Source organism: Chrysochloris asiatica, unplaced genomic scaffold (genome assembly GCF_000296735.1).
Source record: "Chrysochloris asiatica unplaced genomic scaffold, ChrAsi1.0 scaffold00206, whole genome shotgun sequence".
In the NCBI taxonomy this organism is placed as follows: domain Eukaryota; kingdom Metazoa; phylum Chordata; class Mammalia; order Afrosoricida; family Chrysochloridae; genus Chrysochloris; species Chrysochloris asiatica.
The window spans coordinates 4,767,854-4,792,829 of NW_006408724.1; the positions used below are offsets into that span (position 1 = coordinate 4,767,854).

At 40.7% G+C, this 24,976-nt stretch overlaps 1 protein-coding gene across 1 annotated transcript in view; it reads right to left on the bottom strand.

Moving 5' to 3' along the window:
* The window catches only part of RSU1 (Ras suppressor protein 1), a 308,725-nt gene that overhangs the window by 250,161 nt on the left and 33,588 nt on the right, over positions 1–24,976 (bottom strand). The window contains exon 2 of the mRNA XM_006872610.1: positions 22,089–22,139. Within this exon, the coding sequence (XP_006872672.1) occupies positions 22,089–22,139 (51 nt within the window). The remainder of the gene's footprint in view (positions 1–22,088; positions 22,140–24,976) is intronic.

Below are 24,976 nucleotides of genomic sequence, written 5' to 3' on the forward strand. Positions count from 1 at the left end.
TATGGTTTGTTGAATGTAAAACTGATGATCTGCCCTGTAAATGTTCACTCAATCCACAACAAAAACCTTAAAATAATAATTTAAAAAAATGCTGTGTACACTTGTTTTTTTGTACACATATATTTTGCTACATATAAATTTACCACAATAAGAAAATTTAAAACACAAAATAGATCCATACATTGAAACAGTTCTAATGCTTGGAAAACAAACAAATCCCAACAAAACTGGTCATGAAAGATAACCAGTTAACAGTAATATGAGTTGGGTTACGTCATAACAAAACCATAAACATTCATGTCAAGAATAGTTTTAGCTCCCATAGGCAGGCAGCAGCAATATGTCACCAGTCAAAATACTCTGATGGGAATTTTAAAGATATCTATGTGGCAAAAGCAGCAAGAAATAGAATTTAAAAATAAACAGTGAGCATCAACAGATTTCTATTTATGCCTTTGAAAGGTTCCTCTTCTATTACCTGTCCAGCTTGTGAACCTCAGCTGCACACAAGTGATTGACAGGCAAGCCAAGGACTTAAGACACAGAGGGGACAGGTTAGCAGTGTGGTGGACGAGGTACCCCAGCCTGTCCCAGGCCAACTGAGGACCTTTATTCAATTTATAATTTGAGTCTCAGATTCCCTGAGTGTAAAATGATTAAGACTGGACTCTTATTGTTAAGTTCTTTTATGCCCAGACTGAACATTCTAAAATTTTAATAACAGATGAAGGAGTCCTGGTGCCTGCTAGCACAAGATCTGCAGTTCAAATCCACCAGCCACTCCACAGGAGAAAGATGTGGCTTTCTGCTCCTGTAAAGATTTACAGTCTTGGAAACCCTAGGTATGATCCCATTGAGTTGGTACCCACTAGATGGTACATGACCACCACCAACCACCACAAGAAGAGATGAATTAATAAAATTAATGGTATGGATTTAAATGACCTCAGTAAGAAAGTTAAGTCATATAGAATTCTGCTTATGACAAAGACTTCAACACTGCTTCTTGTTGGCCAATGACTATTGCTTTAATTTTGACAGTTCAGGTACTATATTTGGAAGAAGGGTTCCTCAGCACCTACAGGTATTCTCTTGCTGCTAAACATCAAAGGCTGCTCTAGCCATCGGACCCAATGATCACCGTACTCGCACGGCTTCTGGAATTTGGGAAAAGGCAGTAAGGGTATGGTCATGTCAACCCTAGAAATTATGCTTAGTGACTGGTCTCAATGTGTCTTCTGGGGTTTAAGACAACTCAGATTAACAAGCTTAGCACGACCTTCTTCTTCAACTCATCCAAAACCTGAAAAGCTGAATGCTTTCAAGAGTTTCATCTATTTGCAAACACTGCGCTGGTCGAAACTCAGAAATCGGCCTGGTTCCTAGGTAGGTCCCCAGCAGGAAGCCCGAAGTACATGGTGGGGGTCAGGAAGGACACCAGTATAATCTGTCACATTGTTGTTATAACTGTGGTTGGTTGTTAGTTGTCATCAAGACAGTCACAACTCTTGGTGACCCTATGCATAACAGAAGAAAATGTTGGCCAGTCCTGTGCCATCTTCAGGACCCTGGGCCTGCTCAAGTCCATTGTTGTACCCACTCTGTATTCTGAGTGCCTCCCGATCCAGGGGGCTCATCTTCCAGCACTGTATCAATGTTCTTCTGTGCTCCACAGGGACTTTTATGGGCAAATCTAGAAAGATCGCTAGGTCTTTCTTTCTAGTGTTAGCCTGGAAGATTCAGTGACCCTGCTTGTATGTGAAATATCGATAGCATTGCTTCCAGCATCGTAGAACAAGCAAGTCACCAGAGTTCTATGAACTGGCAGAAGAGGGTGGAGTCTCTCACATTAGCATCTCTTCAAAAAGCTCCTTCAGGCAGTAAGCCACAGAACACTCCACTCAGGAAACCCACGGAGTGGACAAGAGCTCCAACTGTAAGGAAAACCCTTAACCAGGGCTCTATTTCTGAGTGACAGCTTTGTTGTTGCTAGACGACATTTTCGATTTAGCAAATCCGTATCACATAGCAAAACTTCTTCAGGGGTTTTCTTGGTTGAAATCCTTACGAAAGCAAACTGCCAAGTCTTTCTCCCACAGAGCCACTGGGTGGATCTGAACATCCAACCTTTCGGTTAGCAGTCAGATACATCACCACTTGTATCACATGGCTTCTGATACCACAACAGCTTTGTTCCTTCCAAGAGGACATGTATTGATCATTACCAGTTATACTGACTATAACAGGTATAAGCTATCAGGTCGAGTCCTAGTGTGGCATTTAGATTGATGCGCTGGACTGCAAAGTCAGTTTGAACCACAAGGTCGGCAGTTCAAGGTCCTCAGCCTTATAAGGTTACTATGGGTAGAAACCGACTCGACAGCACTTAACAACAGTAAGAATCAAGTGTTACGCAGCTGAAGAATATTCACCAATTTTAGGATGATATGGTTGAGAAGGAGGTTGGGGAAAGAAAGAAGACCCTCAACGAGATGGATTGGTACAGTGGCAGCAGTGATGGGCTCACGTGCAGCAATGATTGTGAGGTTAGCCCAGGACTAGGCAGTGTTTCGTTGTGTTGTGCATAGGGTCTCTATGTGTTGATACCAACTCGAGTGCACCTAACTAACAACAACAATATACTTAAGAATATGCTTCCCCCAGCTAGCTAGCAATAGCCAACTCCTCCCAAGAGAATTAACTGCTGTTACAGAAATTGGAATTTTGCCTCAGCATGATTTTGCGCTATGAAAAAAAAAAAAATTAATATTCTACAACCTAAAAATTGGATTTAAAAAAAAGCATTTTAGAGTGTACCTATAATCCTGGTATGGTGCTGTGGGTTAATGAGCCAGACTGTAAAGCCATTTGAACTGCAAGGCTGGTGGTTCAAGCTCACCAGCTGCTCCTGGGAAACCCTATACAGGGTTGCTATGGGTGGGAAATGTCTCGACAACAATACACAACAACAGCCGGGCTGTGCTGCCAAAGTGACTCCACCAGCCACATGTAGGAATTTACATATAAACCAAAATGAAATGAAATGAAACCTTGAGCTGGTTATGTTCCAAGGGTTCAACAGCTCCATATGTCTAGTGGCTACTACTGTATTGGACAGTGCAGATATGAATGTCTCCAATATGCAGACATTGCTGTGGGTCAGTGCTGCTTAAGAGCAGTGGTTCTCAGTGTATACCAGGATTACCTGAGGAGAGCTCATTAAAAAAGAGGTTTGGGTACAGAGTTTCTGATTCAGTAGGTCTGGAACGGGGCATGTCATTTCCAACAAGTTCTCACAGATGCTGAAGCTTGAGGACCATGTTTTGGTTCAAAGAACTTTTGTTTGTTTGTTTGTTTTTATTGTGAACTGAGTGATAGTTACATGGGAGAGCATCAGTTTCACACCATTGTTTCATTGCAATGATGACAATTTCCTCCATGCATCACCACTCAAGGGTATTTGTTTCTTTTCCCTCTGTTTTTGTTTGCTTGTTTGGTTGGGTTCTTTTGGGGGGATACACACAAAAACACTCAGAAATATATAGTCATTTAAACAAACAAGGAGCTCTGGTAGCGTAGTGGTTACGAATCGGGCTGCAAACCGCAAGGTCAGCAGTTCGAAACTACCAGCTGTTCCACAGGAGAAAGATGAGGCTTTCTGCTTCCGTAAAGATTTACATCCTCGGAAACCCTGTACAGGATCGCTATGAGTCGGAACTGACTCCATGGCACATAACAACAACAAAAATATATGTATATATGTATGTGTATGTGTATGTGTATATACAAACAAAGGACACATTCTGCAAGCCTGCCTCCTGGCCGCCAGAGCTCAGTCTTTCTCTTTCCAGGAGTCTTGAGTCCTCAGCTACTCTATCTCTCCATGTCATCATCTCTGCCTCCACCTCTGGTGTTGCTGCTTCTCTGGATAAGGTCCCACATTCTGTTCATGTTCTTCTCCCTTGATGGTCCTAGGGTTCTCTGTTTCTGGACTATAAGATTAACTACTCCCCTGTCAAAAACTATTAATTCCCTGTTGACATAAAATCATGAACTTCAACACATACAAGGACATTTCAAAAAGTTTGTGGAAAACTTCCATTATGTTTTAGTTCCATGAGCTTGCTTCAGAAGTAAGCCCTAAAGATCTATATCTAAAACATCAACAACTGGAAAAGTGATGGAGCACAGATCTAGCTTGCCACACATGGGTTTGTCATGAGTTGGTGTGAACTCCATAGCGCCACTGGCTTTGGTCACTTCTGTGAGCTACTGAGACTGAGGACTAATGGAAATGAAAATAACAAAACAAGAAAATTTCTAGATGGCTAATAACACCATGTAAGGCTACAATCAATCCATTGCTAGGCAACATGGATTTTCTTAACAGAGAACAAATTTTAGAAAAAGATTTTTATGGTGAAATCAGTATGGAGTGGTTTAAACAACATTATAGGGGGAAAAAACAACACCCATAACTTCCAACAAACGAACAACAGTTGCTACGGAGCTGACTCTGACTCCTGGTGACCCCTTGTGGGCAGCGGAGAATTGCTCCACAGGGTGTTGAAGGCTGTGACCTTTTGTGAGTGACTGCCAGGCCTTTCTTACAATGTGCTTCTATATGGGTTTGAACCATCAACCTTTTGGCTAGTAGTCAAACACTTAATGGTGTTTGCCACCCAGGGCTTTCTGAATGCCCTAGTTCATCTGAGCTAAGTCACGTAGCAGCAAATATGTAATGAGATGACACCTGATAGACTTTTGGCCTTCAAAAGGCTGAGGTCTAACTGCAGGATGCTGGGTGGTGGGAGCAGCTCAGATAGACCAACTTGGATACAGCATATCTGGGGGATTTTTGAGCAAAAGCAACTCATGGTCCCTGAGACACAAAGAAACAAAATTGTACAGAGTGACAGTTTTAGGAGCAGCAGGCACCATGCAAACCATAAGGACAGGAGCTCTGCATGTGTGCAGCCCACACAGGGGTCAGGGGTCCACACTGGTCTTTAAAGCCATATGGTTAGCACCGGCAGCCAGGACCTCTTCAGATACAAAAGGTTAGTAGAAGACCAGGCTCCATGTTAACACCCACATGTGCCAGGAAGCTAGAAGCTGCTCTGAACACATGTAGGTTTTTGTCATAAACACAAGCATGAAATCTGGAAGTAAACTCTACCCACCACCGCCAAACTTCCGAGTAGTTAGAGTTAAACTCTGTCCAACTATGTTTGCAGAAGTACCGAGGCTGTTTATAGCTCTGTATGTCAGCACTGGGGGAGTGAGGTGGCTCTGTAAGATAAGCTCTGAACTGAGAACCACAAGGTCAATGATCAAACCCACCAGCTGCTCCAAGGGAGAAAGATGGAGCTGTCTGCTCTCATAGAGATTTGTGGTTGTTAAGCACCGTGGAGTCGGTAGTGATCCTGTACAGAGTTTCCGAGGCTGTAAATCTTTATGGGAGCAGAAAGCCTCATCTTTCTCCCAAGGGGTAATTTCAAATTGCTGACCTGGTGGCTAACAGCCCAATTCATAACCCACTATGCTACCAAGTCTTCTTTGGGTAAGACTGTCATATGACATAAACGCTGAGAATCCACTAGCTTCAGTAACCTAAAGCAAAACAGAAAATGCATTCTTGGATGTCACTTTAACAATTATCCATAAAAGGCATTTGATGTGCCTCCATGCTAAACTGCAGTCATGATGGAAACAAGAATAACAAAATTATCATGTTCCTTTGTCATTGATACACGTTGATATCAGACATGTGTTGACTGTGTTAAGCCCTGGCATACTAGCTCTTGACTTTAAAATAAACAGCTATATATGGTGGTGGTGGTAGTGATAAGCAGTGGAGTCAGTTCCAACTTATAGTGACCCTGTACAGGGTTTCCAAGGCTGTAAAACTTTACAGGAACAAGAAACCTTATCTTTCTTCCATGCAACTGTTGGTATTTTTGAACTGCTGACTGAAATTAGCTGCCCAACTCGTAACTACTACTCTACCAGAGCTCCTTAACAGATATATATATATATACATATACACATATATGTGTATATGTATATATATATATATATATATATATATAGCCGGAGTCCTGGTGTGGCGCTGTAGGTTAATGCGCCAGACTGCAAAACCATTTGAATTACAAGGTCAGCAGTTCAAGCTCAAGCTTACCACCTGCTCCTCAGAAACCCTATACAGGGTCGCTATTGGTTAGAACCAACTTGATGGCACTTCACAACGACTACCACATATATACAGCCAGCCCACTTTACAGACATGGAACTGACACTCAAAGAGGGTGAACAGGCACATGAATTCCCCAAGAGCACAGAGCAAGGAAGTGATGGTGCAAAGGCAGTTAAAAGGGATAGAGAGCACCAGAGGGGATTGTTTTGTAGGGTGGCTATAAAATACCCTCAGACTAAGGGGACAGGTAAGGATAGACCTGAAGGAAGTAAGAAAGTCACCATGTGGAAATCTAGGGCATGCACTTTCCAGGCAGAGCAGACCAACAGTGCAAAGGTTCTGCGGTGGGCGTGCACACTGTCTTTAAGCAAATTATAAAATTGGATGCTGCTTTCATGGTACTGCAAAAGAGAAAGAGGGCTTCAGAAAGTTTGTGGAAAATGGAATTCAAAGTCAATGGAATTTTTCCATGAACTTTTAAAAGCCCCCTCATATGTGTATCTGTAATCGACATATACCTATATCTACATAGCCCCACACATATATACATACGTACATACATCTATGTATGTGTATACACACATAGTGGCACACATACACAAACAAGGGAGCATCAAAAAGTTCATGGAAAAATGGAATGAAAAGATAATGGAATTTTTCATCAAACTTTCTGACGTCCCCATGTGTGTGTAAGTGTGCATATAAATTAAGGAGCCCTGGTGGCACCATGGTTAAAGCACTTGACTGCTAACCAAAAGGCTGGCAGTTGGAGGCCACCCACCAGTTGAGGGAGATCTGCTGCCACAAAATGACAGGCCAGGGAACGGAATGTGGACATTCTCCTCTGTCCTGCAGTGAATCAAAACTGACTCAATGGCACACAACAACAAATTTAAATCATCAAGGAGGCGAATACAACAATAAGACGGTGGACATGGGAAAGAGTACCAAGAGAGAAAGTAGAAAAACAATGTGGGTGAGACAAGCTATTTGTGGCTTTGCAGACCACTATCAGAGAGCTTTGGCTCTGACTGAGAGAGAGAGGAAACCACAGAACTCATCTGTGTGGGAAGTGATCGGATATGTTTAAATCGTCAAATTTATTTTAAGCAGTTTTTTTTTTTTTTAAATGAGACAATCATATATTTACACATACCATTACTATTTCCAATGCTCTTCACACCTTTGTTTAGAACCAGATTTCTATCTGGTATGAGTTTCCTTTACATTTCTTGTAGAGTAGATCCGCTGGTAATGAATTCCTTTAGCTTTCCTAAGTCTGAAAATATCTTTACTTTTCCTTCCCTTTTTTTGTTTTTTTAACAGCTTTTGCTGTGAATTGAGTGAAGGTCTACAGGGCAGATCACCAGTTTTACATTCAACAAATCAGTGCAATGATTATCGTCCCTCCAAAGGTTACATTTTGCAAGCCAGCCTCCTACCCACAGGCATAGTGCCTTTCTCAATCCATGGGCCAAATGTGGCAAAACGTGACCTGCTGCCCTGTGATTCAAACCTACCATGCAGTCCAGCACATGAGCCCGCAGTGCCACACTATGACTCTTTCGTGCCTTTATCACCCCCCATTTTTGTAGCCAAAGTCTAAGTTGCCCGTCCCTTTCAACCCAGTGTACCGAGGAGGCAAACTTGATCCTTGATACGAAGAATCCTTCCCTTTCTGTTGGAATTTTGAGCAACTTCCACAAGCGAAGATCCAGTTCATCAAGTTGTAGCAATTTACACTTGCTCCCTGTATCAAACATCTTTACCTTCATCTGATTGAGTTCTGGTTGGCAAGACATCCAAGTTAGGTACATCTGCAAGTCTGGGAGTGCTTACATGCCTCCTCCCTTTTCAGACCAGCTGGCCACTTACTCTTAACTCTAGCTCCCAGTGGTTGTTGTTGTTGTTATGTGCCGTGGAATCGGTTCTGACTCATAGTGACCCTGTAAGGGGTTTCCAAGGCTGTAAATCTTTACGAGAGCAGAAAGCCTCATCATTCTCCCAGCTGGTAGTTTCGAACTGCTGACTCTGAGGTTAGCAGCCTGATTTGTAACCAGTACGCTACCAGAGCTCCTTAGCTCCCAGTGGTTAGGTCAGTGTTACTGGGCTTGGGAATTCACACATCTCCCTGAACTTCAGACCAGCCAACCCTTCCTCTTCTCTCTATCATCTCAAGGTCATTGGATGTCTGTGGAACATAGCCAAACTCAATCCATATTTTCATTGCTGTATTTCCCCACTTCCACTCACAAGTTGACCAGGGCAGTCACCAGCAAGCATAGAGGACAGTTCGTGTGTTCCCTTTGAGTTTCAGTGTTAGAAAGGGGTTTACCCTGCTGGGCTGACTTTTCTTGCCTTGATGACTCCAAGCTTGTTCCATGGAAAAATGATATTCTGCTCCCTGTCCCACCCTGCTACTTCCCTCCCCCACCCCCCATGCTGCTGGTTTTTCTTTCAAGAAGTATCTTCTGTTCCTCTAGCCTTTCTGCGTTGGTCTGCATGTCTACTCAGTTGGGAATGTCCCACCTCTGAAGGTTCTGGGTGGGGCTCAGGATTCCACCTAAGGCCCTATACTCCACAAAGGCTTAACAAGAAGCCCATTTCCCTGGGCACATTCTAGTCCCTTTTTAGATAATCCAATCAGTTATTGGCTGAAGACAGGCTTACAAGCTTTCTGCAATCCTATTTCCCAATATTCCTTTCTATACCCCTTAAATGTCTATATTATAAAAGTAGGCAGGGGAGACCAATATCCACAAAACAGTCACACACCTTAACACTGTTTCCCCTCCCTTCACCCATTCAGACTGTCTCGATCCCTACATCATAGAGCCCTGTTGTTCCAAGGCTGTGCATATATCACACTCTACCTCTATCCTATTTAGCCCATGCATAGCTTCCTACATCTTCCCCTATCATTCCATTCATCTACCCCCTCCCACTTCTTGTACGTTGCCCTCCCCCACCTTTTTACTGCCCTCCCCATCACCAGAGCTATCATGTGTCTATCCCCTAACAGGTGTGAGTTACTGTCCCCTCCCTGTCTTCCCTGGTAACCATCAAAGTATCACATAGTATGGACTCTTTTCTTAAGCTTTTACAATAGTGATCTTATGCAATATAAGTCCTTTTGTGCCTGACTAATCTCAGTCAAAAGGAGCTCTGGTAGCACAGTGGTTACAAATCGGGCTGCAAGCCACAAGGTTAACAGTTCGAAACTACCAGTTGTTCCGTGGGAGAAAGATGAGGCTTTCTGCTCCCATAAAGATTTACAGCCTCAGAAACCCTGTACAGGGTCACTACGAGTTGGAACCGACTCCACAGCATATAACCACCACCACCAATTTCACTCAGCCTTATGTCCTCAAGGTTCATTCATGGTATGAGGGGTTTTCAAGATAGCATAGTATTCCACTGTGTATAAGTTCTAAAGGAATCCCCTAGCTTCTATATTACAGACAGAATGTGTGTTTGTGTGTGGATTGGAGGGAGTGGGTGTTAGGCCATGGAGATTCTAGGAAAGAGACAGAAAGCTCATAAACAGGAGGTCATTGCAACAATCTGAGCAAGAAATGAGCTGGCTTGGGAAGGGGTAGCAAAGAAAGTTGGAAGTGGTCAGATTCTGGGTATGTTCTGAAAGTAAATCAAGCATTATTTGGTGGTAAGATGTGGGAAACCAACCTTAGTGGGACCAGCTAGACACCAACAGGTTTTGGTCAGATGTGGAGAGAAGTCCTGATACTCAGATACTAACCAATAGGTTGCTAGTTTGAATCCACTGAGCAGCTCTACAAGACAACCCACTAGGAGACACGTTCCTAGAAAAGATTACAGCCTCAGAAACCCTATGGGGAAGTTCTCCTCTGTCAAATGGTGCCACTCTGAGTCAAAACTCGATTCTATGGTACCTAACAAGAAGAAGATGATGTGGGATATAAGAGAAAGAAAAGTCAAGGATATCTCCATGGTTTGTGTCCTGACCAACAAGAGGAACCATGATGCATTATCTGAGATGGGAAAGGCTACAGGAAGAGACCAATGGCCAGCCTGGGGGTGAGCACTAGGGGCTACCTTCTGAACACACTACTAGGTTTGGGATGCCTTTAGACATCTAAATCAGAGCAGTGAGTGGAGAGGTACCAAGTTGTGGAAGCAACATTGGGAAACATTGGTCCAGGTGGCATGTAAAAGCATGAGATTAGATGGGCTCACTCAACCAGGGACCAACGATAAGAAAGAAGAGGGCAGAACACAGTCTGAGGTACCCTGAGGTTCATCATACACATGATGGTGGAAGACATCATTTTTAAATAATGGTAAAAGTCTCAATATTTGATGAATACCGTACAGGAGATCAACTGCCATCCTTTGGCCTGAATCATATAAAGTAGGAGGAGAGAGCCAAATTAAATAAAACTGTTATTGTTGTTAAGTGCCATCCAGTTGGTTCCAAACCACAGCAACCCTGAATAGGATTTCCAAGGAGCAGCTAGTGAGCTTGAACTACTGACACTGCAGTTCAAACCAACTTTGGAGTCCAGAACATGAATCCACAGTGCCACACCAGGACTCCCTAAATAAAACTATCACCTGGACATTCCTGAGACAATTCTGCTCTGTTACACAGAGTTGCTATGCATTGAAAACCAACTGGATGGTACCCAACAATATATGAAACCTGATGTGGAATGTTCTTAGTCAAAGTAAATACAAGAGCCCTTTAAATCCTTAGGCACAATAGCTGGAAAACATTAGTCTATTCATACCACACAGCTGATGTCTAGACTAATTATATAGATGCCAATTCTTTCAGCAAATTAGGAATCATAGTCTTGAATGCCATTTTAACGATTATGTGTATAGAAGAGTCTCTTCAGTCTAGCATACAAATAATTACACTCTTCAAATTTTATATGCAAATAAAGGTCATTTGTACTTATAATGATTAATTACCTTTGTTTTCTGGACAAAACATATAAGGTGGATAATGAAGTTATTACAGCTTACCATAAGAATTTGAAGTTCAAAAATAAACTAATGATAAAAAGCTTTACAGATTTTATGGGATTTTCCCCAAAGCGGCCATTAAAACAGTGAATGACAGTAGTTAAGGGTTATTTAAAAACATAAAGTTTATGAAACCACAAAGCAAATGCTCATTTAAAAGGCTCTCTATGTTCCTCAAGGTAAAAATAAAATACCTAAATATCTGGTGTGGCACTGTACGACTGCAAACTACAAGGTTGAAAGTTCAAACCCACCAGCTGCCCCTCAGAAACCCTATACAGGGTCGCTATGAGTCAGAACTGAACTCAGCTGCACTTAATAACACTTCAATAAAGGGCAGCAAACCCCAAACATTCTTAGTTTTATAAGTGACAATAATGTTACTTTTAATCAATTATTACTGAGCACCCTCACCCAGAAATATGCTCTGAGGTCTCCTATTATGAGTCTTTCTAGGATTCTGCAATTGAACTAACTTTAGCAACCAAAAATATCACTGGCTTTATTCACTAAAGACAATTTTTTTTAAAAGTTCCTATCTTCAGCAGCAGTGAGAATTATCAATTACATAAAAATTAAAGACAAAAAGTTCCAAGCAACCAGTAAAGCAGATTTTACAGTATAACGTCAAACATGCCAAATATAGGTTCCTGAGGTGTCCTAGTGGTGCAGTGGTTAATGTGCTCAGCTACTGAGAGGTCAGTGGTTCAAAGTTACCAACAGCCTGCAAAAGAAAAATGTTAACAGTTGGTTTCCTTAAAGACTTATAGCCTTGGAAATCCTGTGAGGCAGTTCTACTTTGCCAAACAAGGTCCCTTTAGGGTCACTGAGTTGGAATCTACCGGATGGCAATGGTTTTTTTCAACAGAACTTTTTAAAAAGTGTGTATGCATAGCCAAACAAATCTCTTCAAAAGCTCTTAAACATCAATTTCTTCTCCTGTGTGGCTGCAAAAAAGTAGGTAAGGCAAGGAATCGTTCATACAATCTTCAGGAGTACTTAAAATAAAAAACACACCTCTGAATTCTTTTAGGCACACACTTTCTAAATTACACTCCAGTCCTGATGTGCAGCACTGCTGGCAAAGCAATACATCAACAGATAGCTTTAATTTGGGAGCTGGGTCAGAGAAAAAGCACTCAGTGGAGAGGAAATGGCATTCGATGGCCTGGGGGAGAGGGGACATCTAGGGAAGGACAAAGAAAGGATAGAGACTCTTCTAGGAAAAATGCTTAAGAAGTTACAAAGCACCGGAGAAGTGCAGGTAGGAAAAGAACATGAAAAAGAAAAACTTAGTCAATGCAGAAAACCAGCTCAGTGTTCTAAAAACAGGTATCTAGACTGATTGTTGTTGTTGTTATGTGCCGTGGAGTCGGAACCGACTCATAGCGACCCTGTACAGGGTTTCCGAGGGTGTAAATCTTTACGGGAGTAGAAAGCCTCATCTTTCTCCCGCGGAGCAGCTGGTAGTTTCGAACTGCTGACCTTGCAGTTCACAGCCCGAGTCGTAACCACTACGCTACCAGAGCTCCTTTAGACAGGTGTATAAATGTAGACAACGTATGTGAAGATACAGATGTACTAGATAGATTATCAATTACCAATATTGTGAGGGAAGCAATAAGCAGATCCAATTCTCACAGGCACGCACATTCGAAACATGCTCTGCCAATAGTTTCTGTCTTCTTTACAATTAAGAATTATTTCAGCAAGAGGCCACGCTGGGTTGCTTCTCTCCCTACCTCACCTTATGTTAAGGTGCCGAAGAACTGAGGAAGTGTGTACAGACGGAAGACAAACACCAGTGCTGGAAAACGCCCAAGGAGCTTTGATAATCCCCTTCTATTTAATGCCTAAAGGTCAGCAGTTCGAAACTACCAGCTGTTCTGCAGGAGAAAGATGAGGCTTTCTGCTCTCATAAAGATTTATAGCCTCGGAAACGCTGTACAGGGCACATAACAACAACAAATCTTTTAACTGTGCAAGGTCTTTTTGCTTGTCTATTTGAACAAGTAAAGTATCCAGGGCTCTCATGAACTCTTAGATTTACCTTGTTAAGTGCTGTCAAGTCGATTCTGACCCATAGCGACCCTGAATAGGGTTTCCAAGGAGCAGCTGGTAAGCTTGAACCACAAACCTTGCAGTTTAAACAACTTTGCAGTCTGACGCATTAGCCCATAGCACTACACCAGGACTCCCTGGATGTTTAAACTGCACATATACATCATTTGTAAAGACAGTGTGGGGAATGGCAAGTGTAGAGGCTCTGAAGCCACACAAAAAAGCTCCAAGCCCCCCTCCTCAACCCCTGCCCCCTCTAGCTTTGATACTTGTCCACTGGCAGCCTGTTTCTTACACCTGACACAAATTTGTTGTGAGTTACTGTTGAATCAATTTCAACTCATTGTAGCCTCAAGCGACAGAGGAGAACTGCCCTCTAGGGTTTCCTAGGCTATAATCTTATTTGAATAGGCTGCTAGTCCTTTCTCCTACAGAGCTGCTGGATGGATTTGAACCCCCAACTTTTACCCATTGTGCCACTAGGGCTTCGTTGACATAGAATACTAGAGTCAATAAATGTTAGGGTGTTTCTGGGTTTTTTTCTTTCTTTTCTTTGACACTGAATTTATTATAATCATGGGGTTTGGTCCTTTATAAGGTAAGTAGACTGTGAGGTGCCTTTACTTCCTACACAGTGCTGGTACTGTTGGAGGGAAAGAAGATATATTCATGGAGGAAAATGAAGCTTCATCTAAGATTTCGGAAAGATGAGCAGAGTTTGGAAACAGGAGCTGGCATTTCACGTAAGAGAAGATTCAAGTGATCAAATCAAAGAATATGCAGGAACAGGGGGAAAGCTAAGGAAACAAAAATAACAGCTGAAAACAAAACAAAACAAAACAAATTCAGCTTAAAAATAACAGAAAGTAAGGTTGAAGAGTTTGTTAACTGGTGGTCAACTTTAAAGATTGTTATTTTTGTCATATTAATATAATTGGCAAAACTGAGGGTTATAAAATTATACATTCTTATTTAACAAACTTTCAATTTAAGCAGATAAATTAGGTAGCGCTTATGAACAGTTTCAAAAGCTATCAAGAATGACCTTCATGTTGTACTAAAAATCATTCTTCTATAGTTTTATGCAAATTGCTAGAAACCTCTACTTTAATAAATTGTTTTTGTTGCTAAGTGTCGATATACTCATACTGCAAAGACTCTGGTGTTATCTTTCTCGTACACTACGGTTTCTAAATTTGAGATAGATTGACTCCTAAGGACTCCTAGTGTGGTTTTGTAGGATAAGCATTTGACTGCTAACCACAAAGTTGGCCGGTGTTTCAAACCCACTAGTCACTCATTAGAAACCCTATACAGGGTCACTGTGAGTTGGTACTGTCTCAATGGCACTTAATAACAACAAGGAATTCATAGGAGTGCAGTTGCTCTGTTGGATAAGCAATGGACTGCAAACCACAAGGTTGGCAGTTAAGAGTCTACCAGCCACTTCAGGGGAGAAAGCAGAGGCATTCTGCTCCTGCAAAGATTTACAGCCTGGAAAACCCTGTACCAGGTGTTGCTATGAGACGGAATCGACCTAAGGACAACAGCAAGAAACTAATGGCTGGGCATAATCGGACAACACACCTGTTGAAATTATAACTATTACATGCATTTTTTCAGTAATCATTAACTCAGCTTTCACCTTATTCTCAGGGAAAAAAAAAAAATCACTGGCGTTAAGGAAAAGTTCAGGACACCTGCTCTAAAAGATTGGACATACCTAAATATTGCACCTTGTAGAAAGAATATCCACTCTCACACACCTCAACACACACACACCCTACACATTATCTAGGGGAGAGGCTCAACAGCTAACATAGATGAAATTTTACTATTAACTCAATATTGTTTGAGAGAAATTCTAGCATGAACAGTTAAACACTTTTTAAGATCAGCCCTCCCCCACCCCCCACCCCCAGTCAAATGTGTCGAAATGGTTGAAAGGTGGCAGGCTCACCTGGCTCCAAATTATTCCCCACCCCACCCCCCACCTCGGAGTCTGCTGCTATCCTAAAACCCCCATGACTGAAGTTCTCTCATTTAAAAATGCATTGCAACAGAATGAATATACCACACTTTAGGTAGCTTCCTCTCAGCACAGAACAGAGTCCCAAGGAAAGGAATTCTACAATAGGTACATTTTGGATGGTGGGACAGGCAACCAAGGGGTCAGGAGGGCTCAAGCTGAGTGTCTGACACCACCGCCAAGAGCAAGGTTCTCTGCGTTCTCTGACTGGACTTGGTCTCCAGGTCTCTTCCATGTAATGATCTTGCTTGCTGATTTACCAGAGCCAAAAATAACCACACGCTCCAACTGTAGGCAATTTTTCATGATAGCCTAACTCCTGGTACCATCAGATAGATATTCTCTAATTAATAGCTGTCAGACTCAAAAATACTCTGTATCTGTATTTTTTTTTCAAATTCAATCTTTCAAATGATGGCACAGTAACTAACTGATAAATGTGCACTAATTTAAAAAAATAAGCTATTGATCAAAGCCTCTGTATTATAAATACATTTGCACTCCGTTAAAATGCAAACAGCAAGTTGTTTTGATATTGTCCTAAGATAAATTCATGACACAGGAATGATTTGTTTTGCATATTTTCTTTCATACTTTTAATTTCATACACGCCATGCACAAGAACTTTTGCATACGGCATGGCAATCTATGAAAGAGGGAATAACTAGACTTAGGAACAGCAAGGTCTGGGAAGAATGGTGAAGGTCATTCTTGTGAGTTGGAACAGTTTATTTTTCTCATTCATTTCAACAATCTATTATGTTTGCAGAAAAGGGGTACAATTTATTATACTTTTTAAAAATGACTTAATTTTCCTCATAATAATGTCATATACATACTTTGAGAATGCAACATTTTTATGAGGAATGTGCCATTTAAGTGATTTATGATTACTTAAAGTGGATATGCTATCCATATATCTGGTTAAAATTTTTAAATGTTGTTAACTTCAAAGTATTCAGAACATTATCCTTGAAGAAATTATTGAAATCACTAAGGGAAATATTCTACCACTTTTTTTGCTCACTGTAATTTCCAGTCCTTACATAAGTTATACTAATATAAAAGAGTTTGTGAAAAATAAATCCAAGTTTTACCATAAACTTAGGTTTACTACTCACCAAGCCATTTCCGATACATGAAATGATGAGATAGGATCACAATTAAGACCCAAAACTATAGGCAAAATTTCCAGTATCTCAGGAGAAGGTTTTACATGACAGTTAAACATTCAAAGGAGAAAACTAAACAGTGGCATTCAGAGACTCACATTTATGAAAGGTTTACACAGCAGACTAGCTACTCTCTATGTTTGCACTGAGCAAAACGATGTCTTTTGTATTTCTTGTCCAAAATGATAACTTGTTAATCCTCAGTATGTATATATGACCCACAAAATTCAAAAATGCTGTTCACCATATTTAAGGTGTAACAATCTCTGCATGTGAGTTTTGTTATTAGAACAAAACTATTTTTGAAAACTATGTACAGCTTCATGTTAAAAAAAAAAAAAAAACATTGTCCAGAGATGTGTTTTATCAGTGAAGTGCAGCATTTCATAGAGAATACTATAGTTCTCTACAAGTGGATTCAAATATACAAGAACCAGTGTAAACACCCAAGAAATGTGTTAATGGAATTAAAATTTTTAAACTTTCTTTCACAAGAAAAAAAAAAAAAATCTCCTATTATGTCCAATATAAAATACTATGCAAGGTAATATAATTCTTCCAACTTAGAGATAACAAAAGAAAAGTTCTTAACTTGAGTAGCCAGAATAAACACTAAAAGTGATATGTGAAACTGACTGTAATTTCATGTTAGGAACAAAACAGAAAAACAACATACCTCCTTATCGAATGATCTCTTAATTGCAGTAAAATAGGACTATGTAAATTGAAATTGTTGTACAGAACTGAATATCATGCAAAATATTTTGTCTGACAACAAAGTTGGTTTTTAATCTTCAGAGACTAGAAATGGGGGGTAATATGTGTCTCAACAGTGACCTCTAGTGGACAAGTCTTAAAATGGGTGTTTCAAAAAGAAAACAACAAAAATCCTTTTACAAGTGTAAACAAGTAGAAACTCTGTTTACAAAGCTAACACTCTGAAACATACACTGAGTAATCAAATTACAGAATATGAAAAAGCTCTGCCAACTCTGACTCAGAAGTTAGGTGATCAAAATGACAGGGTGCATTAGGAGGAAGGCAGAGATTCACTGGAAGACCTCCTTTGAGATAGTGTTCCCTTCTTAAAGTAACACTGAGGGTGAACCCTTGTGTAGATTATCTCACACTGTTCAGAATGAGCACCACACATCATCTCAGTGATTGACAGGTATGAACGAAGCGTCGACTGAATGGCACTTTCCTGGGGAGCACAATACCTAGGTGGCACAGTAGTTAAGAATTCAGCTGCAAATATGGGATATGATTTGATCCCAGAAAAAACCTGGTAATCTGCCCCTGTAAAGATTATAGCCTAGGAAACCTATGGGGCAGTTCTACTCTGTCCTGGGTGGTTATTAGGAGTTGGAATGGACTTGATGGCATTAGGTTTGGGTTTATACTATGGGGAAGGTACACAATAAATATAAGATAGGGTTGTAAGCCTCAAGAAATTTACAAACGCATGAAGAAACTAGCGAATGGTTTGGGGCCTTAAATATACAACACTTACTTTAAGTGAAAGAGAAACATATTCAGAGACCAGTGACACCTAGAGCAATAGAAGGTAGCTTTCTAGAGAAGAGACCCACACGGAGAGCTCAGCTGAGCCCAGGTGGGTTGGTCAGGATGCAAGTTTTCTCTACCTGCAGATTTCTTAATTGTACCTGAGTAACATCTGTCTTAGCACACCACTCTGTAACTAGGAAAGAACCCCAATGACTATAAAAACACTGTCAACCACAATTCATAGGGTAAATTTATAGAGGCATATGATCATGTTTCATTAGAGAACTCATAGTCTAGTACATTTGAAATGAGCAGATGATGAGTAGGAAATGACAAGTTTCCTATACCCATTCAGCCAGCAGAAACCATCCTACTCTGACATGCACCCTTTCACCTCAGGCCAGTTATTTCTTCTTCTTTGAGCCGCTTTCACAGATCTGCTTCCTTCCATCAACCACTAATGGGTTGGTAACTGCAATTATTAGGAAAAACTATGTGCTCCAAAATTGGCATTAAGGAAGAACAAGAAATGGTTCTTGCTTTCAGGAAGTAGGAAATCTATTTAGAATGAGAGAAGACTGAGGCAAAAGAAGGGCACAGAAGTGTTAAACTGTAGTTTGGGGCAGAAAGATTCAAGTGGGCCAAAGCAGTCAGTGGAGCCTTGAGGAAAGATGGGCCAAGGAGGCTGTGATGGCCGCTGCTGAGTTGGGGTGGAGGAAAGGCATGACAGGAATACAGCAGGGCTACACAGGGGGGGAGAAAAGAGAGACCCATTTTTTTAAATAGCAGTATGTGGGGAAGAAAGTCTGACTGGGGGAGAGGGGAGGAAGGCAGAGGAAGGCAGGCTTTGAAAATCAAACAGAGAGGAAGGCCACAACCAGGTCTGCAAAGTATTGTAGGCAGATGTTATACAGGGACAGGCTGGCAGCAGACCCTCATCTTAACTCTGAAGCTTTTTCCATTGAGTCAAAAAGAAGTTCTGCTGGCAAAAAGGCAGAACAAAAGAATTCACTTGCTGCTCGTGTCCATGTCCCAGAACACGGCACAGGCATGTGTAATCTAGAAAAGTCTGTCCCTGCAAAGCTATTCCCCATTGACTTCAACAACCCATTTGCACACCCTTAGTCGCACGTGTTTACAATTCAACAGCTTCACTGTTGATAGTGATGAGGCTCTCACAGTGATAAGCTTGACAGTTTTAAAATATTTTTATGAGCCATAATATAGAAGGAGTCCTAGTGTAGCATTATAGGATAAGCATTAGACAGCAAGGCCATCCTGAACCACAAGGCTGGTGGTTCAAACTCACCAGCTGCTCCTCAGAAACCCTAATACAGGGCTGCTATGAGTCAACCGACTCAAAGGCATTTGACAACAACAACAACATAACACAGAAAACTTTGAGAATTTCTGCTCACAAAATCTCAGGAATTTAAAGATCAAAGATTTCAGCCTTCAGTTTTCTCAGGGCTTCACTCTACTGCATTTGTGCTGACATCTCCATGTCAAGGCCATTGGCAGGACAAGATCAACTTAGTACCACACTATTCTGATGCCCCCTGCAGATATTATCAAAGGTTGTCCCTCAAATCAGAATCCCAGTTTAAGAAAGCCAGACAGTCATTCCGTGAGTTTGTTGTTGTTATGTGCTGTGGAGTCAGTTCCGACTCACAGCCTCCCTGCACAGGGTTTCCGAGGCTGCAAATATTTAGGGGAGCAGAAAGCCTCATCTTTCTCCCACAGTAAACAGCTGGAAGTTTGGAACTGCCAATCTTGAGGTTAGCAGCCTGATTTGTAACCACTAAGCAATGTCAAAGAGCAGTTAATTGGCATAAGAAAAGGCAAAACACAAATATTTTTGCAAGATAAAAGCTGGGCTGAAGGGTTTATCCTTTTTTGTGTCCCAGTGGTTTCAGCATAGCCTTGTCAGCTGGTCCCTATTAAAAACAATGGGAAATGAAAGACACTGATTACAATACAAAGTGACACTACGGATGTGCTATACCACTTGCATTTAATGCATATTTATATTCCCATCAAATGGACATATTTACTATAAACACTTGAAAATCCATAGCAAAGTCATCCTTTTAAATGCCAGAAAAATAGTAAAAGATGCTAATTTGACCTTAGTGGAACATACTAAGTGTCACTGTTCTCACAATGGCTTGAAACAGAAGTTACCAAGACGATTAATTAGAGTTTAAGGATTAGGTCAAAAGTGTCTCCAGTGGGGGAAAACAAGGGACAAGGATCGTGGTATATGAAGTTTGGAATCTTCCAGAGCTGACCATTTTAAGAGCAGGCACAATTTAACAATTGAATTCCATATTTTTATCTCTCAAAGTCAATATCCTTAAGGAAACAAACTGATGTACTGATCCCTGAGATTTTTATCTTTGCGAACACAATAAGTAAATAAGTAAGTAAACTAAAAGTATCTGAAAGATTTTATTTAAAGGCTACATGAATTAATAATTAATCACAAAAGAAAAAGAAAGCTCCTTTTGCCTTCTGGCCAACATGCAAATGCTTCTACTATAATAATGCTGCTGTCGGAATAATGGTAAGCTTAGCAATTAAGAAGGACTTTTATGAACCACTCAAAGAAGGCTTCAGGAATTTTTGCTCACAAAATCTTGGGGCATTTAGGGATCATGAAGTCCAGCCTGCAAAATAAACTGGAAATCCCCTCTGAACAGAGATTAGGGTCTCTGGGGACTACGTAACCATTTGCTACAAAAAAACTGTGAACGGAACAGCCAAGTTACCTGCCACAGAAATATATGTGACTGACTTGTAGCCCTCACTTTAGCTTCTGTGTTCATGTGACTCAAACATGACAACTGTACAACTCTGCCTTAGCCTTCCAAACACGCACTTTTGTTAAAAAAGGCTAATCCGCCTGACTCCTGTACATGAGGGGCTCTAACTGCCACTCCTAATTCTCAATAATCAACAGCTCTGTAACATTGCCCCAAGCTGTATAGAACACACATATGCACATAAATTCACCACACCAATCCCTCAGCCTGACATTCTGCTCCATTTCACAAAGTCCCCTAACAAATTCTTGCCACATGATTAGAAAATTATTCAAGTCTGCAGGGGAGATGACAACACAAAGAAGTGAAAGTCAATTGAAATAAGAAAGGAGAGCGTGAGTCCCCACCACAAAAATCATTAAAACCTCCGCACAAAGATTTAAGTGGTCCATATCATTCACATAGGATATTCTTATTTAAAGGGAAAAAAAGGAACCAAAACACTGATATAATTTCGCTATCTGATCATCATCTTTTAGAAATGGGAATCTAAATTTTGAAACCTGCAGATGCAAATTCATACAAATTTGTAGCTTTCTTCACCCTATTGACCAGGAAAGGAAAGCATATCAAATAGTTAAATATTACACGTTTTAAGGACAAAATATAGATGAGACAAACCAACAAACAAAACACTGCCATCAAATTGACTCAGACTTATATTGAGCCCATAGGACAACACAGAACAGCCCCACAGGGTTTCTTTCCAAGGCTGTAATCTTTATTGAGAGCCCTAATGTGGTGCTGTAGGATAAGCACTAGACTATTAACCAGAAGGATGGCAGTTCAAACCAACCAGCCACTCCTCAGACACCCTTAACAACTCCAGGGCACTTAACAAAAACAAAAATCTCTACAGAAACAGACTGCTGACAGTGTCTTTCTCCCATTAAGCAAATGGTGAGTTTGAACCACTGACCTTTTTGGATGGCAGCTGAGCACTTAACGACATCACCAGGACTTCTAAGATAAACAAAGAACTCATACTCTACTAATTTTTTTAAATTACGTTTTTGCATGAATACTCACCAATGGAACAGCCATTTCAGTCACCACCACCACCACATTTGTCACCCTGAACTGAATCACTGCCAAAGAAATCATCTCATTTTCTCTCTCCACATTACATACATAAAGTACAAAATACTGGGCACCCCTATGCTTCTGTACTTTGTAGCAACCAAAATTAGTTTCACATTTCTAAAAATAACCATAAAGGAAACAGTAGTGTCATAAAGTTACTAAAACATCAAAAACTCTGTAACAACTCAGGAAAGTTAACTTACTTGTTAGCTTGTTGTGACTGAGCACCAGCTGAGTGATATGGGATAAAGAGACTGTAAAAGAGAGAAAAGAAAAGAAAATCACACAGTCAATCATGGACCGAGATTATAGCTCTACACTTACCTGTAAAACTGCTAAATTAGTTTCATAGGAAGACATGTTACTGCTCACCAAAACAGAAGCAAGGATTCATATCAAACATTCTGGTAAAATGTTCAGCCAAATTAAGAAAAGCCATGCAATTAGCAGTGCAATTAGCACGGCAAATTAGAGCTAATGAGATTAATGTCATGGGATCAGACATTACAAAGGCCAGTTAGCTTTACTTGGCTCTCCTCTCTGCAGGTCTAATCTTAACAATCCATCTCAAAAATACATCCCAGTCAGGAGAACTGGCCAAGAATGAGAAAAGGCATATCCTTACTTGTGCTAAAAACAAACAAACAAACAAACAAAAACCTCATAAAGGCTGAAACATCATCTAACAGAAGGAGGAAAATATCTTACTTTATCTACGTCCATTGTCAGGCAAGAATCTTTTCTGCACATTATCCGATGATCAGAGTAAAATCTCTCCCCAATTTCTCTTAAGACATGTTTTGGTTGACAATGAAAAAACTCTTGTTTTTACATTGTCAGTCAAAATATTGTTTGCCAGTTTCAAACATTATCATGGGGATTTAATCTGCTGGAAAACAAAAATTAAAGTTGCTAAAATAACAGTTTTTCCAACTAAGAGAAATAAAATATACACAGATTTTTTTTTAAAGAGACCTTTCTCCCAGTTTAAATTCTAAAACTCCCCTGTGTAGTCAGCATAATGTGTTTATATTAATTAATAGGGAAATGTAGAATTTTTTTCCCAATATTCTTTCTAAAAGAATATCCTATTATTTATATTGTATGAGACTACTATTGTAGTCATGAAAAGGTTTACACACAGAAAGTCATATTCTTTGATGGTTACCACTAACTAGACAGTTGCTGCTGTTAAATGCTATGCAGTCGTTCCAACTCACAGCAACCCTGTTATACGGAATCCGAGGAGCGGTGCTGGTGGGTTTGAACCACCAATCTGTTTGTTCACAGTCCAGTGCTGATCCTACAGTGCCACACCAGGACCAGAGAGAAAATATGTATAATTTTGGTAGGAGAGGGAAAGGCAATATATAAGAAGGGGGTGGTCACACATTATCACTAAGACAAAAGAAGACACGGAGAGGTGCACAAGAGTTATAGACAACAAAGGTAAACATTGACTAAGGTGACCAAGTCATAATATTTTCAATGGACTCATATGCATACAAAAGCTGGACAATAAATATAAGGAAGACTGAAGAAGACTTGATGCATTTAAATTATGGTGTTGGCAAAGTGTATTGAAAGCACCAAAACAAATCTGTTTTGGAAGAAGTACAGTCAGAATGCTCCTCCTTAACAAGGCTTCCTCTCATGCACTCTGGACACACCATGAGGAGGAGACAGTCCCTGGAAAAGGCCATCATGTTTGGTAAAGTAGAGGGTCACAGAAAAAGAGGAAGTCCCTCATCAAGATGGATTGATACAGTGGCAGCAACAGTGGGTTCAAACGTAACAACTGAAAATGCAGCAAGACTGGGCAGTTATTTCATTCTGCTGTACACAGGGTCAATATGAGTCAGAACTGAGTTGACGGTACTTACCATCAACATGGTGGTGGTGGTTGTGTGCCCTGCTTAACATCTCCAAGGTGGTAAATTTTTACGGGAGGAGAAAGATTCATATTTCTCCCACAGAGCACCTGGCAGACTCAAACTGCTGACCCTTCAGTGAGACACACACACACCCCCACACACACACACACAAACACTTGACCCACTATATCATCAGGGCTCCCAACAACATATAACCCTGCAATATCAGTAATAACAAACAATAATGTACAAGTGGTTACATATGCAGATAGGCAAGCTAGACAGGTATGGGTAGGCAAATGGAAATACACTCAAGTCCATATATGAGTTTGGCAGAGGACACTTCTACATACACATTTTTATGTGCTGTAAATATATCCATGTATGTAGTAGAGCAGACAGGAGGCAAAGTTAAAGAAACTTCTTAGTCATAACCAAACACCTGTGGGAATAAATCCTTGAGCTTGGGAGTTTAGGACAGTCTCAGGGGACAACTAAGTCAACTGGCAAAATTGAGTTCACAAAGACAAATTTCCACACTCCACTGAGATGAGCAGTGACTGTAGTCTTAAAAGGGAGTGAACAATCTCCTAAGATGCAACCAGTGGTTGCTCCCCATTCAATACAATATCATAAGATAAAAACTCTAGTTTCTTCCCTTTTTTATATTTATAATTTCCTTTTCTAATAGAACCCTGGCTTCTATGATCTTTAACCTATTTACTTATGTGGAGTCCTGATGGAATGCAGTAAGATAATCACTTGAACTAAAGGTTGGTTTGAACCACAAGGTAGGTGGTGAAAAGTCACCAGCCGCTCCTCAGAAACCCCATACAGGATCAGCTATGAATCAGAATCGACTCCACAACAGCACTTACACAAATAACAAATTTTACTTATTTAATCAACAGCCCTCTAAATAGTCATTTTACCATTACTTGAGACAGTCCTCTGCTTGCTTATCTCCAGGGCTTCCTGGAAGTCTGGAACAAAGTCTCAGTCATCATTAACAAATAAGATTGTTGTTGTTGTTAGGTGTCATCGAGTTGGGGCCAACTCATAGAGACTTTATGCACAGCAGAATGAAACACTGCCTGATCGTGGGCAGACCTCACTACTGTTGCCATGTTTGAGCCCATTGATGCTGCCACTTGGCCAATCCATCTTGCTGGGGTCTTCCTCTTTTCCTCTGACCCTCCACCTTACCAAACATGATA